This window comes from Callithrix jacchus, chromosome 12 (assembly GCF_049354715.1).
Source record: "Callithrix jacchus isolate 240 chromosome 12, calJac240_pri, whole genome shotgun sequence".
Lineage (NCBI taxonomy): Eukaryota > Metazoa > Chordata > Mammalia > Primates > Cebidae > Callithrix > Callithrix jacchus.
In genome coordinates this window covers 116,226,007-116,240,401 of record NC_133513.1, presented here as the reverse complement: position 1 = coordinate 116,240,401, position 14,395 = coordinate 116,226,007, and the positions used below count along the sequence as shown (strand labels likewise).

General features: G+C 44.4%; 1 protein-coding gene across 13 annotated transcripts in view; it reads right to left on the bottom strand.

The window, feature by feature from the left end:
- Positions 1-3,367: 3,367 nt before the first annotated feature.
- Positions 3,368-14,395, bottom strand: part of DMBT1L1 (deleted in malignant brain tumors 1 like 1) — a 102,116-nt gene continuing 91,088 nt past the window's right edge. For 11 of the 13 annotated variants that reach the window (XM_054243417.2, XM_054243419.2, XM_054243423.2 and 8 more), the window contains 7 exons: positions 14,208-14,246; positions 13,600-13,692; positions 11,626-11,937; positions 10,149-10,181; positions 9,460-9,635; positions 6,440-6,822; positions 3,368-4,079 (listed from right to left, as the gene is read on the bottom strand). In XM_054243417.2, the coding sequence (XP_054099392.2) occupies positions 3,788-4,079; positions 6,440-6,822; positions 9,460-9,635; positions 10,149-10,181; positions 11,626-11,937; positions 13,600-13,692; positions 14,208-14,246 (1,328 nt within the window). In that variant the 3' untranslated portion in view covers positions 3,368-3,787. The remainder of the gene's footprint in view (positions 4,080-6,439; positions 6,823-9,459; positions 9,636-10,148; positions 10,182-11,625; positions 11,938-13,599; positions 13,693-14,207; positions 14,247-14,395) is intronic. The other 2 variants (XM_054243426.2, XM_054243427.2) reach the window with 1 other exon arrangement.

Genomic DNA, 14,395 nt, shown 5'->3' with positions numbered 1-14,395 from the left:
ATTGAGCCAAGATTGTGCCATTACACACCAACCTGGGCAACAAGAGCAAAACTTCATCTCAAAAAAAAAAAAAAAAAAAAAAATTAGAAATTAACACCTCTTTTTATAAATACAGAACATTTTAACCAAATATTAGGTGGAAAGGTAAAGGCTATTTTTACTTAAGAAAAGTAGCCTTCAAAGGTAGATGTGTTTATTTTTTAGATGTGTTTCAGATATGCTACTCTTGGAAACATAAAAAGTGAGCATTTCTGAAACTAAAGCATGAGAAGGAGACCTGCAGACTCTTTGCTTCACGTGCCTTCCTGTTTTCATGCAGAGCTGCAGCATTTCTCACTGTAGGCGTTTCAGGAAAGGGCTTCAGATACACAAATGTGACTATAAAATGAGAGGCTTCATACCGTTTCTCAGTTAATGAGATAACATTTTTCTTCATTTTCACCATCTAGCACAAAAGCCCCAAGGTTCATTGTCCTCAAGGAGTATCCAGTTTGGGTTTATACTTTTCCACTTACTGTGGCTGAACAAATATGATTAAAGACCCCAGCGTGCACTGATTTTACTCATGTAAACAGAATCTAATCACCTTAGATGATCAACACAATTTTCTCTCATCATCTAACAACACACATAGTCTCAGGTTCTTATATGCATCCAAACAGCATATTATTCCTGAATGCCCAAAGGCATTCTCCTTCCTTCTAAACAAGCATTGCATCTACAGGATGCTGAAGAGAATGCACAATGGATGTGAGAGAATCTCTACCCTCACAGAACAAGCCTTTAGGACACTGACTATTTTCCAGCTCCAAATCACAACAGATCTTCCCCATATTCTTTTCAATATCTCCATGTCGATCTCCTAAGTATCAATACTTTCTCAGGCAGCCATGCGGTGATGCTCTTCTATGTTCATCCAGGTAGTCTAAGTTGAATGACTGCAAAGTTATTTTTTAATCTAACATGAAAACCCCTAAACATTTAATTAGAATGGGTAAATTGGGGTAAGTGCTTAAAAACAGTCTGATCTGGTTATATCCCTTCAGCCATCAGGAACTGACTGGATCTTCTCTGCTGGCCAACATGGTAGGGATTCAGAGGCACATCAGGCAAAAAAGTGTAATACTAAGAAAATGATCACATATTGTGACTCACTAGATGGTGTAAAATCATATTACCATGAATCGTAAAGTCATTTGTAGTGGAGCTATTGAAGTATATCTCCGATATCAGTGTGTATGCATTATCAGTATGTGTGCTACTATTTAAGTTTTCTTTCTTTAGGAAGGACTCCAGAAAGGTGATACAAGTTCCTAGATCTGGAGTGGGTGGCCTGGTTCTAGCTCTTCCCACTTATCTGGTGGCTTACATGAGTTAGGTCATCTTCAGCCTTGGCCTCCACAATTTAAAATGGGTTGGTAGCAGCTACCACCCCCCAACCCCCTCTCCCGGGGATGTGGTGAGGATTTAAAAAAAATAATGTGTTTCCAGTCAGGAGCCACCCATGTTCCAGTTACCACCAGTGACAAGTTCTCACTGCCAGCTCCAAAATCCCATTCTAGAATCTGTTTCTAATATGCTTGGGCCTCACCTGGCATAGGTCAGGTTCCTGGGAAATGGACTCTGATACAGAGGCTGGTGTACGGGAGGCTTCCTCGGGGGTGTGCTCAGGATCAGCTTCTGTGTCTTGGGAGGGAAGCAAGACCAGGCGGTGCAGGATGAAGCAGCTGCAGTAGCAGAGCCAGCCACTCTCCCAGGGTGTCCTGGGGCTGCTCTGCCCTTTAGAGATGCCACACTGAGGCATGATGCTCAGACCCTTCTGCACCTCTGTGAATCAGTCATTGACAGTGGTGGGGCTGTGAACTCAGATTAGAAAACTATCTTGAGCTGAGGGAAATTCCTGGTGAGCAGTGGCACTGAGAGCTGCCAGCCACCAATGCTCCCAGCAGCCTGGAGAATGAGTGACTTTCTCTGAGAGGAAATCTGGGCATGACTCTCGAGCAGTCATTCTACTCACCTTCTAATAAGGATGGATTTTCGGAATATTTTACAAAGCAAAATCTGGCCGGGCGTGGTGGCTCACGCTTGTAATCCCAGCACTTTGGGAGGCCGAGGCGGGTAGATCACGAGGTCAAGAGATTGAGACCATCCTGGTCAACACGGTGAAACCCATCTCTACTAAAAATACAAAAAATTAGCTGGGCATGGTGGTGCGTGCCTGTAGTCTCAGCTACCCAGGAGGCTGAAGCAGGAGAACTGCCTGAACCCAGGAGGCAGAGGTTGCAGTGAGCTGAGATCATGCCATTGCACTCCAGCCTGGGTAACAAGAGCGAAACTCCATCTCAAAAAAAAAAAAAAAAAAAAAAAAATATATATATATATATATATATATATATATATATATATATATATAGTTACTGAATATTTCTTGATAAGCAAAAATACAAATCTGACTATGTTCAAGTGTATTTCTTTAAAGACACCTTCAAGGATAGTGAGTCTAGCACAGCTCTCTTTCTGTTAAGGTAAAGAGAGAGGAGAGTGGATACTGCTCTCCTCAGGAAGGATGCTGGAATAAGCTAATCTTTGCTTGTGTGCTTTTCACGTTTTGTGTGTACTTCTCAGATTTCCCAAATGCTGTGCGGATTTGGGAAACGGATTCAGAACATGGACACACAAACGTCTGGTGTGAAGCAGGAGGCAGCATTCAACTCCAGAGGTGGAGCTCAGGCAGTGGACCAAATTGAGGACTAACTAAAACAGGGCTGGGCTGGAAGCAGCTTTCAATCAAACATGCCCACCAGTTTGCCATGTCAATTTACTGTTGCCATGGCAGCACCTGGGAGTTACTGCCTTTTTCCATGGCAGTGACCCAATGACTCAAGTTACTACTCCTTCCCTAGAAATTTCTGCATAAACCAACCCTTAATCTGCATGCTATTAAAAGTGAGTATGAATATTAATATGACTGCAAAAGTGCCCCAAGCTGCTAATCTTCACCTACGCGGTAGCCATGCTCTGCAGGAGCAGTCATGGAACGATAACACTGCTGGAGCTATAATGTTGCCTCTTTGATAAAACTGTTTTCTCCTACCTCTAGTCTGCCCTTGAATTCTTTCCTGGGCAAAGCAAAGAACCTCGAAGGTTAAGCTCCTCTTTGGGGCTCACCTGCCCTGCATTAGCAGCTCAGACAGCAGACATGTGGCTCCTGTGATTTCATTTTAGCCTTTCATTTGCAAGCTACAATCCAAACACAAAAGCCTAGGCCCAATTTATTCCCATTGAAACAAAATGATTAAAGCTTGTTATGATAAGTAAATGACATGTTTGATTCAACTGACCAGTTAGAGTTTAAAAAAATGAGAAGTGATTTCCTGACAGTTTATTTTTCATAAGACTCTTGCCAAGAGCTGAAAATAAATTCTCATACCATCAGAGGACAAAAACAGATCCACTTAATAGCATCTGATGATTAAACAGTCCACTTCAAAAAATAATTTTTAAATTGGAAATGGTGTATAGAGAGATAACCCTGCTCTTTGTAACATTTTGTACACTTTAAGACAATGATCAAGTTCTTGAGAGTAAAGAATTAGAAAATGCAACATTTGTAGCCAGCAAAGAGTAATTGTCTTAGAAGTTTAGTAATCAGAGATTTATTTAGTAACAAACCTTAGAGAAGCAATCCCCTCTGGCTGTTTCTTTGACCTGTCTCTACATGGATAACTTCTGATTTTTCAAACATTATTGAAAAGGAATAGATTTTCTTTCTACAGATTCACATGAATCACTCAAGAGTCTCCTTCTGAGCAGTGGCTTTGTGGATCTTCAGTGGCCCCACCATTTGGAAATGCTCAGTCTGCTCCTCCTTGGCCTCCACGGGGCCTGCACCTCTCCTACTCTGCCCTGCACAGCCCTGGGAGCAGCGAGAGGCATAGTCCCCTACTTTGCACACTGCAACCAAACACTGTAAATATACTTCATCATAGCTGTCAAGAAAGCTGAAGGCGTTGAACTTGAACTGAGCGATGTTCTTCTGGCGGGGGTGGAGGTTGACGTAGGTATTGTCTTTGATGCACCTGATGGGGAGAAAAACCCCACAACAAAATGATTAACTTAAAGCATGATATGAGTTCACTGTAACCCAGAAAATCAGGCATGGACCCAGACCTCTGAATTGCAATGGAGTTCTTCCCACTACTCACCCTTTCTTTCATAAAAAAACTTTTTAACACTACTATGAGTGGAAAAACCACTATTCCTGGCCATAAATGGAAAGGAACTAGAAAACAAACACAATAAAAACAAAACAAAGTAATGAAATTCTAGGTAAAACTCTTGCCTTCAAAAGGCCTATTCTATTTTGTGCAAAGAGAGATTAAAAATGTTAGTGGTTTTATTTGAAGGCAAACTTAGATGATTAAAAAATGCAAATCTGTAAACCCTAGGGAAATCACCAAAAAAAAAAAAAAAAAAAAAAAAATTAAGAAAAGAACTGATGCAATGAGATAAAATGAGTCATAGAAAATGTTCAATTAAAACCAGAGAAGGCAGCAACAGGAGTGTGAGCAGAGAAACAAAGAACAAACGCAACTGATAGAAATGATCGATTTTAATCCAATGACATGTCAAGAATCACTTTAAATATGAATGGTCAAAATAGATCAATTTAGAGACAGAGTAGATTAAAAAACAAGACCCGACTATTACTGTCTATGAGAAACTTACTTTAAAGACAAGTTAAAAGTAAAGGGATGAAGAAAGATATACCATGCAAACACTAATCAAAAGTAAGGTGGAGCAGCTACATTAATTTCAGAAAAAAATAAACTTCAGAGCACGGCAATTATCAGGTAGCAAGAGGGGTATTACCTAACAAGGAAGTGGCTGCTCCTCCAAGAAGACACAACCATTTTTCATGTGTAAGCACGTAACACAGTGTATTTTGGGACAAAATACATTGAGACAAAACCCATGAGACAAAAATAGATGAAACAAAAACCAACAGAACTGCAAAGAAAATCAACAAATCCACTGTAATAAGTTGGATACTTCAAAACCCCTCCAACAGTAGCTGACAGATCCAGCAGGAAGAAACTCAGTGAGGATAAAATGACCTAAGCAACACTCTGAATCTACCACATCCAACTGACATTTATAGAGCCCTCCATCCAGCAACAGCAGGGCACACACTCTCCTCGAGTCCACATGGAATATTCATCAGAACAGGCTACATTCTGGGCTATAAAAGATACCATTACACATTTAAAAGAACAGAAATAACACAAAATACACGATCAGATCACAGTGGAATTAAACTCAAAATTAATGACAGAACAATTCCAGGAAAATTCCCAAATGCTTGGAAATTAAACAACACACTTCTAAGTAATGATGGGTCAAAGAAATCTCAAGATAAATTGAAATGTATTTTGGACTAAGTGAAAATGAATATACAAGTTATCAAAAATTTGTGGAATGCAGTTAAAGCAGTGCTTAGAGGGAAAGTTATAAAATACATATGTTAGAAAAGAAGAAATCTCTAAAATCTATACTCCAAGCTTTGAAAACTAGAGAAAGAGGAACAAATTAAGACTGAAGCAAGCAGGAGAAAAAAAGTGTCCGTTGTTAAATTCTGGCACCACACTGAGCCTCTTGGGTGATATATTTATAATGGGGGTTGAAAGGGAAGAGCTTTCTTTCTCTGTGGCTCAATGTAGTTTAGTGCCACCTCCGTGCACCTCTCACACCATGGCTCACACTGCCCGTGGAAAGGTGCTGTGTCCTGTCCCTCCCCTGGCTTTTGGAGATGGGCACCACAGTGCTCTCCACGGACTTCAGGCTGCTGTGGTTCCCACCACTCTAAAGCTGCCATTGAGTAGTAAGTGATGGATTTTTGTTGTTTTCAGATTTGTTGCCAACTGTACTTTGCCCCTGTTAGGGGACAAGAGAGCTATAATGGCAAGCAATTGGCCAAAGTTCTAACTTAGCAAATCTTTTGGTTAACCGAAGGAGCCAGAATAAGTCTCCCAAGTATAACTAAGATCTTAGTTTGGGATAGCCCATTAGTTCCTCAGCGTAGGCCAATGTCCCAGGCCTGTACCATGAATGGGGAGTCCACTGAAGTCATACGACTAGAAGGGAAGGAGGCATGGACATGAAAGGGTGGGGTGATGCAGCAGAGCCCACCCAGCGCCACAAGGGCCCTCCCCAGGACTGTGGGGAATTAAGGGAAGCTGTCTTATAACTGCCTGCTTATTACCATTTGTCCTCAACTGGGATCAGAGGATGGTGAGGGCCCCCACTCTGCCTCTGAGACATAGGGAGGACTCTGCACAAATTTCTAATGTAGAAATACCAGTTGAGAAGCCACAGATTCCCTAAAGGCATGCCAGGTGAATACAGTAGTCCACCCCAGAGGGCCTTTCATCTTCCTTACCCCTGCCGGATCAAATCATACTTGATGGTTGTAAAATCATTGGGATCTGGAGAAGCTACACAGGTATCCACGAAGAGCATCAGGCTGGGATTGGGGCTGTGGAGGGTGGCTTGGAGGAAGACCTCTTTCCTCTGGCTGGCATAGTAGGGCACTATGCCTCCCACATGCTGGGACTCGGGTGACTGGAGGAAGGATATGGACACGGTGTAGCCAGCACCCTCCATCAGGGTGTCATCCCCATGAATGATTTCAACTGTGGCTGGGCCATCCACCCTGCAGGTGAACTTCAGCTCGGGCACCTTGTGCCGCACAATGACTCGGCCAGGGTGGCCCCATGTCCGGCCTCTGATGGAATTGGAGTAGCTGAGGGAACCAAGGTGCTCCTGTGAGGATGAGAGAAGAGTTGTGGGCAGCACTCTTGGCTCCTGACAAGCACCTGCCTCTGTGAGCTGAGACCTCTCATTCCCACCCCACTTGGCGCCAGCTTGCTGACTTGCTGGAGGGAGTATCTCTCAGGGCCAGACCTCTGTGGTACTTAACACCACAAAGGGGTGACATGCCATATGAGGTGCATGCAGGGAGCCCCCAGTGGGCAAGTCTGGACTGCCCCTTCCATCCTGTAAGGACCAAGCTGTTGTGCTAGCTATGAGCTGGGGTGGCAGGTCCAGCTGTCTGCTGAGTTCCTCCACAAGCTCCATTCCTACAGGCTCCTGAAGGCCACCCCCACCCCCATCCCTGGGGCTCTTGTCCTCTCTTTAATCTCTCCCCTGCCCTTGACTCCAGACCAGTACTGGCTCCACGTGAGCTGTGGGTCTGGCCCTGCTGAACTTCACTCTCAGTCTTGAAATCCAACATGACTTGCAGGAGGTAAGGTTGTGCTGTGGCCGACAGGCAGGGGTCGCTGCCTCTCATAGCCTGTGTAGATGCCTAGAGGCTCATCCTGCCTGGGAACATTTGCTCAAGGAAGCCTTAGTCTGCGGGACTCAGATCTTGTGACCTTCTTCTTGGAACCTCTGAGAACTGCCCTGTCAGCTTAGGCCAACGTATCTCAACCTTTTTTTCCACCATGGCCCTGTTAAGGAGCTTCTGTAGACATCTTACTCATCCTGCCCTCTCTCAAACTCTGACCATGAATTGTAATACAAGATACAGTTTATATAGGCTGTTTATCCGTGCTTGAGCCAGAAAGATATCTCTATCTATCAATCTATCTATCTAACTCCTCTAAGAGTGAATATCTATCTCCCCCCTACCCATAAGGGTGATAATTACCCTCCTTGACAATGTCAACTTATAATAAAAGTCAAATTCCTCACCCACATGGTCCTGCCCCCACTTCCACTCTGATCTTGGGCTTCCTTGTCTCCAGTCTCTTCCTCCAAGCCCCAAGGCTGCAGCTGCCTCGGGACCTCAGCCCTGGCTGATCCCCACATCCTCTGCCTGGCTGCCCCAGCCCAGGGCTGGCTCAGCTTCTCAGTCACCAGGCTCTTCAACCCAGCTTCTCTTCCACTCCAAACGACTTTTTTATCCTCCCTCGTTTTCCTATCTTCTTAACCTCTTTTGGTGTAAAAAGAATTCTGGTTGTTTGTTTGGTCTGATCCTGTCCCATGTTTCGTGAACGTTAAGAGCCGTGGAGCAGGAATTCTCTCAGTCTTGCGGCTGCTGTGGCCCCAGCACCTAGAAGGCAACTCATCCACTGACTGAAATCAAACACAGGACCGCTGTGCAGCAGTGTTTTCCTTCTCAGTGCTCCCTGACTCTACTGACCTCTGGCCCCAGCACCCTGGTCAGCTCATGGGGTTTTCAGGGGAAGCTGAGCCAGCAAGGACAGAGAAAACATGTGCAGGGTCTTCCCTGACGGCCCAGAAGCTTCCCTGGGGGTGCCCGCTTCGCAGACACAGAGGGTATAGATCCTGGGGCAGAAACCTCTGAGGTAAAAAGTAGAATTTTCAAAGCAAAAAGGATAAGAATGACTATGATCTGCACAACGAAATAGACAAAATGTGAATGAATTCTAACAATGTCAGGGGTTTCCTGGCCTCATGTTTGAGTCTAATCAGGGGATGTAAAGGAATAGAGGAACCATATGGAGATCTTGCTTGGGAACAGGTTACCCTGCTTAAATACTGAGGAAAAAAAAATTCTGTGGTTGCCCGAGCGTGGTGGCTCACACCTGTAATCCCAGCACTTTGGGAGGCCGAGGAGAGTGGATCACGAGGTCAAGAGATCGAGACCATCCTGGTCAACAGGGTGAAACCCTGACTCTACTAAAAATACAAAAATTAGCTGGACGTGGTAGCACACGCCTGTAGTCCCAGCTACTCGGGAAGCTGAGGCAGGAGAATTGCTTGAACCCAGGAGGCGGAGGTTGCAGTGAGCCGAGATCGTGCCATTGCACTACAGCCTGGGTAACAAGAGCAAAACTCTGTCTAAAAAAAAAAAAAATTCTGTGGTTATACACTCTCCATGTCTCTGGTGTACTTGTTTCCTTAACTTCAATGCCATTGTTCTGTGAAATAAACCAGAGGTCAAGGAAAATTTAATAAACATATATATGTCATTATTCGTCAATGTCCTAAAGGTTTGCTTTCTTGATCGTGGAATGTAGTTAACTACTTAGAAACCTAGCAGTCAGATGGGCAAGTGGACAATCTGTCTTCTCACATGCCTGGCACCATAGTTTACACATGGTAGGTGTGCACCAATGCTCAATCAAGAGGCATGTGTGGAAAATACATTGCCTCTAGAGTGAAAAGAATATATCATCCATCCATCCATCCACACATCCATCCACCCATCAGCACTCAACACTTGTTATTGTGTATCCCAGATTCCCCAAAGGAAAAAAAGTTTCACACAAACTAATGAGCTACTCTCAATCTTACCAAACTCAGAAATGAAGTTATGGCTTGCACTTTCCCTCCGTCCTTACATAGTTTTTTAATAGGTGGTTGAATTTCCCAAACTTTTCACCCTGGCATAATCCACAGAAGGGTAGCACCACCTGGGAAGTGTCCTACCTGCCGGATGGTGCCACAGTGGCCATAGGGAATATTGAAGATCAGGTAGCGCCCCATGACGTGGGGACGACATAGCTCATCATTTAAGTGGATGTCCCAGGAGGAGTAGCCCAGCCTCCGGAGGTAGCCTCGGTCAATGACAGCTTGGAAGAGGTGAGGCAAGCAGGATAGCTGGGCTGCAGGAGGGGAAGATGGAGAAACCCTCACAAAGAGAAACTGGTACACTGGCCACACAGGTCTTGGGTGTGGGTATACCTTTACTTTACAAAACTACCATCAGCTGGGGCTGGCTCAGCATTCCTCACACCCAATCCTTGACTTGACTTTCATTAATTTTACTTATACCTACCCTCTTCCAAGAAGGCTTTGAGGTCATGCCACACCCATGGGGAATCCTAACCAGAGCCCGTGTTCTATGGATGGCTCATTTCTCATGTTGAGAACTCTGTGCCTGAACACCATCTATCTGGGTCTTCGTATAGAGATAAGTTGGAGAAAGGGAGCCTGGGTGCAAAGGGGCTTCTTCCCAACCTCCTAAAACCCAGAGAGTGGGTGGAAATCCAGAGACCTCAGTGAGAACACAGAAGTGGGTCCCCTTCACAGCCTGTTCTTTCTCCCTTACTAGGCTGCTCTCTTAGCTCCCCCATCAGCATCCTTAGCCTCAGATCCTAGAGGGGAGAAGACCTTACCATTGTCCTTAGGCACAAGAGAGTCAGCCGGACCTGGTGAGAGGAGAAGGACGAAAACCAATGTCAACTGTGTTAGAACACTGCAAGAGGAGGATGTAGCTGGTAGTAGACATGAAGTGTAGGGGAATGGGCTCATTTGATTTTGCTACTAAAGCTGGGGTACAGTGGCATGAGAATATTCCAGCATGCAAAGGAAAGGAGGACCCAGGGCCTCCTGATGGAGCTGGAGCCTAGCATTTATGAAGTAGAGTTGAGAATACACGTATCATCAATTCCAAGATTTATTGGAGTGAGAGAATAGTAGACACATGCCTTCTAAGGTCGTAATGCTATCCTGTGTATGAACACTGAATCGTGTCCTTTCCCAAGCGCATGACATGCTTGGGGCCTCAAGCTGGGAAAAATGTAATTGGTAGATATCAAAGGCTTCTATAGTTCTGAAGCAAGGATGGGCAGTACCCAGGGCCAACACCCAGCCCAGGAAGCATGGCCAGCCAGGTTCACTCAACTCCTCAGTGAATGTCCAAAGGACCCACTTGGCATACAATCCAAGAATGGAAAATGGATTGTCATTTAGAATCAGCCCCCTGACAGCAATAGGAATAACTAGAACTAGGAACTGACATGATCAAAACAAGGACCTGGAAGGTGAGGGCCCTGGGACCCTAGCACACACTCATACTCCTTGGCTTGGTGTGATTCATGTCTGCCTTCAGGGGGCTCTGGCAGCTTTTCTATTTGGGTCCCATGTCTATGCAAAACAAGGCAACACCTGCAAGGGCAAAAGCAGTGGCAACACTTCCTTTGATTTATCTGTAAAGAACTAAGAATGGAATAGACCAGGTGAGCTCATACTTGTGTTTCAAATCTTAGAATTCCAGAACTCCTTGAGATTTAGGGTAAGTTTAGGACACATGTAAGGAAGCACTGCTCCATCCAGAGGGAAGTCAACCTCTGAAAGTCAGAATGGCCAGGCAGAAGCTAGGTGATAAAATGCATTCCAGGAAAGGTATAGGCCAAATCTTGGACGAAAGGGACATTGGAGGAGCCCGGGACGCCCGTGCGGTGTCTCTCTGACTTCTGAGGGTTGGGTCCAGGGGAGGAGGAGTGTCCACCAAGAACTGTGCTCTTGAAGCTCTCCTCCGAGATGGAAAGAGGGACTGGACAAACTGTAGATGAACAGCAGCAAGTTCGACGGCCTTAGTCATTTTGTTACACCGCCACTCCTTCCTTTGACCCATCATCGTTTAGCTGCATTTCAGAACCAATACTGCGCTGATCAGGCATCACAAAAGTGAGGAGTGCGCTCGCCCCTAAGCCTGGATGATTAAAATGTTTACCACCAAGGGTACATAACCACCATGCCCTCAGTAGCCTCGGATCTGGGACCCCGGCCACACTTGACTTCCCCAGATGGTGAACTTTGACTCTAGGAATGTGAGGAGAGACAAGGCAGGGTGGGCAGGGATTGTGGTACCTGCGCACACCACGCCCGCGTCCTCTCGGTGCTGGCAGTTGTGCCGGCCCCAGCCCGAGTGAGCACAGTGCTCCAGAGCATCCTCGTTGCCGGCGCAGCGCACGTCATCCAGCAGGATGGGCCCGGTGCCCTGGCCGAAGCGGCCGCGGCCCGGGGCACCCAGAGCGTGGCCGCACCCCAGGAGGCGGCACACCACGCGGGCGTTCCTGATGTTCCAGTGGTCGTCACACACCGTGCCCCACATGCCCTGGTGCCGCAGCTCCACCCGGCCCTCGCAGCGGCTCCGCGAGCCCACCAGGCGCAGGGGCGGCTCTGTGTGGCGAGAGAAATGGTCAGGTGGTCAGGTTAACATTCTGGACGGCATTGCAGGGTGCCACTTGGCATTTGCTATACGAACTGTTTCTGGTTTTATTGTTCTCTAACAAAGACACACACACACACACACACACCTCAGGGTGCCACTGCTATTTGCAGTACAAACTGTTTCTGGTTTTGTTGTGTGTGCGTGCGCGCACACGCACGCACACACACACACACTTTCTTTCATACAGTAAAGCCTTCATTATCTGAAGCCCTCAGGAATGGCCCTGTGGAAAAGCCTAGTTTTCCACATACCTAAGAACTTAATCTGTAAACAAAAATTAAAACACCCCAAAAAACAAAGCAAACAGGCAAAACAAAAACCAGAAAACAGTTTTAAATCTTTAGGAGACAGTTGTTCTAAAATGAGGCACTGCCTTGACTCATCAAACATGTCGCCAGTGAAATTACTTTTACTCTGGATGAATAAGAGCTCATATGTTCACTCTAAAAACCATATTATACAACCTAGTTCTTCCACTTGGTTTTTACTCAAGATGAACAAATGTCCACGACCACAGAAAGATCTGGACATAGCAGAAGCATCCACAGTAGCCCAAATCCAGAAACAATGCAGGTGCCCATCCGCAGGAGAGAGGGTAAATCATGGTACAGGCACACAGTGGAATATTACTAAGCAGTAAAAAGTAACAAATGACCAATACAAAAGCAAATCTGTTCTACAGCGATGGAAGGCACAGCAGTGGTGGCCTGGGGAAGGTGGGAGACATTTACTGAGAAGGGGCATCAGGGAACTTTCTGGGGTCACGGAAATGCTGTCTATCTTGATGGTGGTGGTGAACAGTTGTGTAGGTTAGACAAAACTCATAGATGCATGCACTATATATACAAATTATACTTCAAAAAGGTTGATTTGAAAAATAAAAACAATAAAAAATAAAACCTATATTTTGTTGGTGGTGTCATGCCCACAGACATGTGTAGAATGATTTGTTTTTATATTGGTATGTTGTGACTGCATCTTTCAATTTTCTGCTCTTTTTGGCACATCGAAGATGCTTAGTGAATGTTAAACACCACGGGCTTCTGTTTCTCTGTGACTGCAGCATGCTGGTCTAGGATGGTTGCCCTCTCCTCATCTTATTTATTGCTGTAATATTGGAAGCAAGATAACCATCCTTGTTTGAACTATGAATAAGAGTAAATATCTTCTGGGTAAGGTTTTGGAAAGTGAATTTTGGGATCCCTACCCACAAAGTGCACGCGTATCCACACCCACCCACCTGTGTGCACACATACACCTACAAGCTCATAAAATTTTCCTGTAAAGAGTAAGGAAGTTAAATGAAAAAGAAATGTAATCCTAACAGTATTAATAGAATTATGATCATTTTAGTGTTCAGAAACAAACATGAATTACCAAGTACAGGGGCCAGCTTTTCATCAACTAAAATTTTCATTATAAATAAGAAAAAAAAACTTTAAAAATGTGTATTCATATTTATATACAAAGCTGAAAAAGAATGAAACATTTGCTCTAATTTCAGATACTAATACATTGTTTAAGTTCCTACTCTGATTTGGGTGCAGAAATATTATCCATTAAGTTTTATTTTCTTACCATCAAAATGTACCAAATAACAGCTTGCTCACCTGTAATCCCAGCACTTTGGGAGGCTGAGGTGGGATAATCACTTGAGCTCAGGAGTTCAAGATCAGCCTGGGTGACATGGAGAGATCCAGCATCTATAAAACATTTAAAAATTAGCTGCATGGTGGTGCACACCTGCAGTCTTAGCTACTCAGGAGGTGAAGGTGGGAGGATCACTTGAGCACAACAGGTCAAGGCCACTGCACTCCAGCCTTGGGAACAGAGTAAGATCCTGTCTCAGGAAAGAAAAAAAAAAAAAGGAAGTAGTAAGTGGTGCTGTATCCTGTTTATTTCCCAGATATAAAATAATGCATTAAATGGTGAGAAAAGAAGCTTTATAAATATACTGAATTTTGCAAGGAAGAATTAAAAAATTATATTTTGTAGAAAACAGTTTTATAGGGGTTGAAAATAAAGCCAAGAAAATCAAGTGAGTTTCCCCAGAAATATTTTTAGATAAGAGAAAAGCCATATCTGAGAGATGTAATTCCACAGTAACATATACAGAGGAAATCCCGGTAGAAAAATAAACAATGGCGTTTATGAAAGAATAGGGTAGTGTAAGTAATAAAATGAAGCATTAATCTAGCAACAGGCATAAGATCATTACCAGGTGATGGTGTCACTTTGGTTGAAATTAGATCTGCGGCTGCCAAAAAACAAACAAAAAAATCTCTTGAAAAGAAAGCATTAAAGTTTGGCTTCATTGAAATTTTACACTGTAGACTACAAGCGTATGAAAATAAGCCTATTTCGTAAGTGATATGCAATAGAAATCCACCCCATGCATTTATCTTG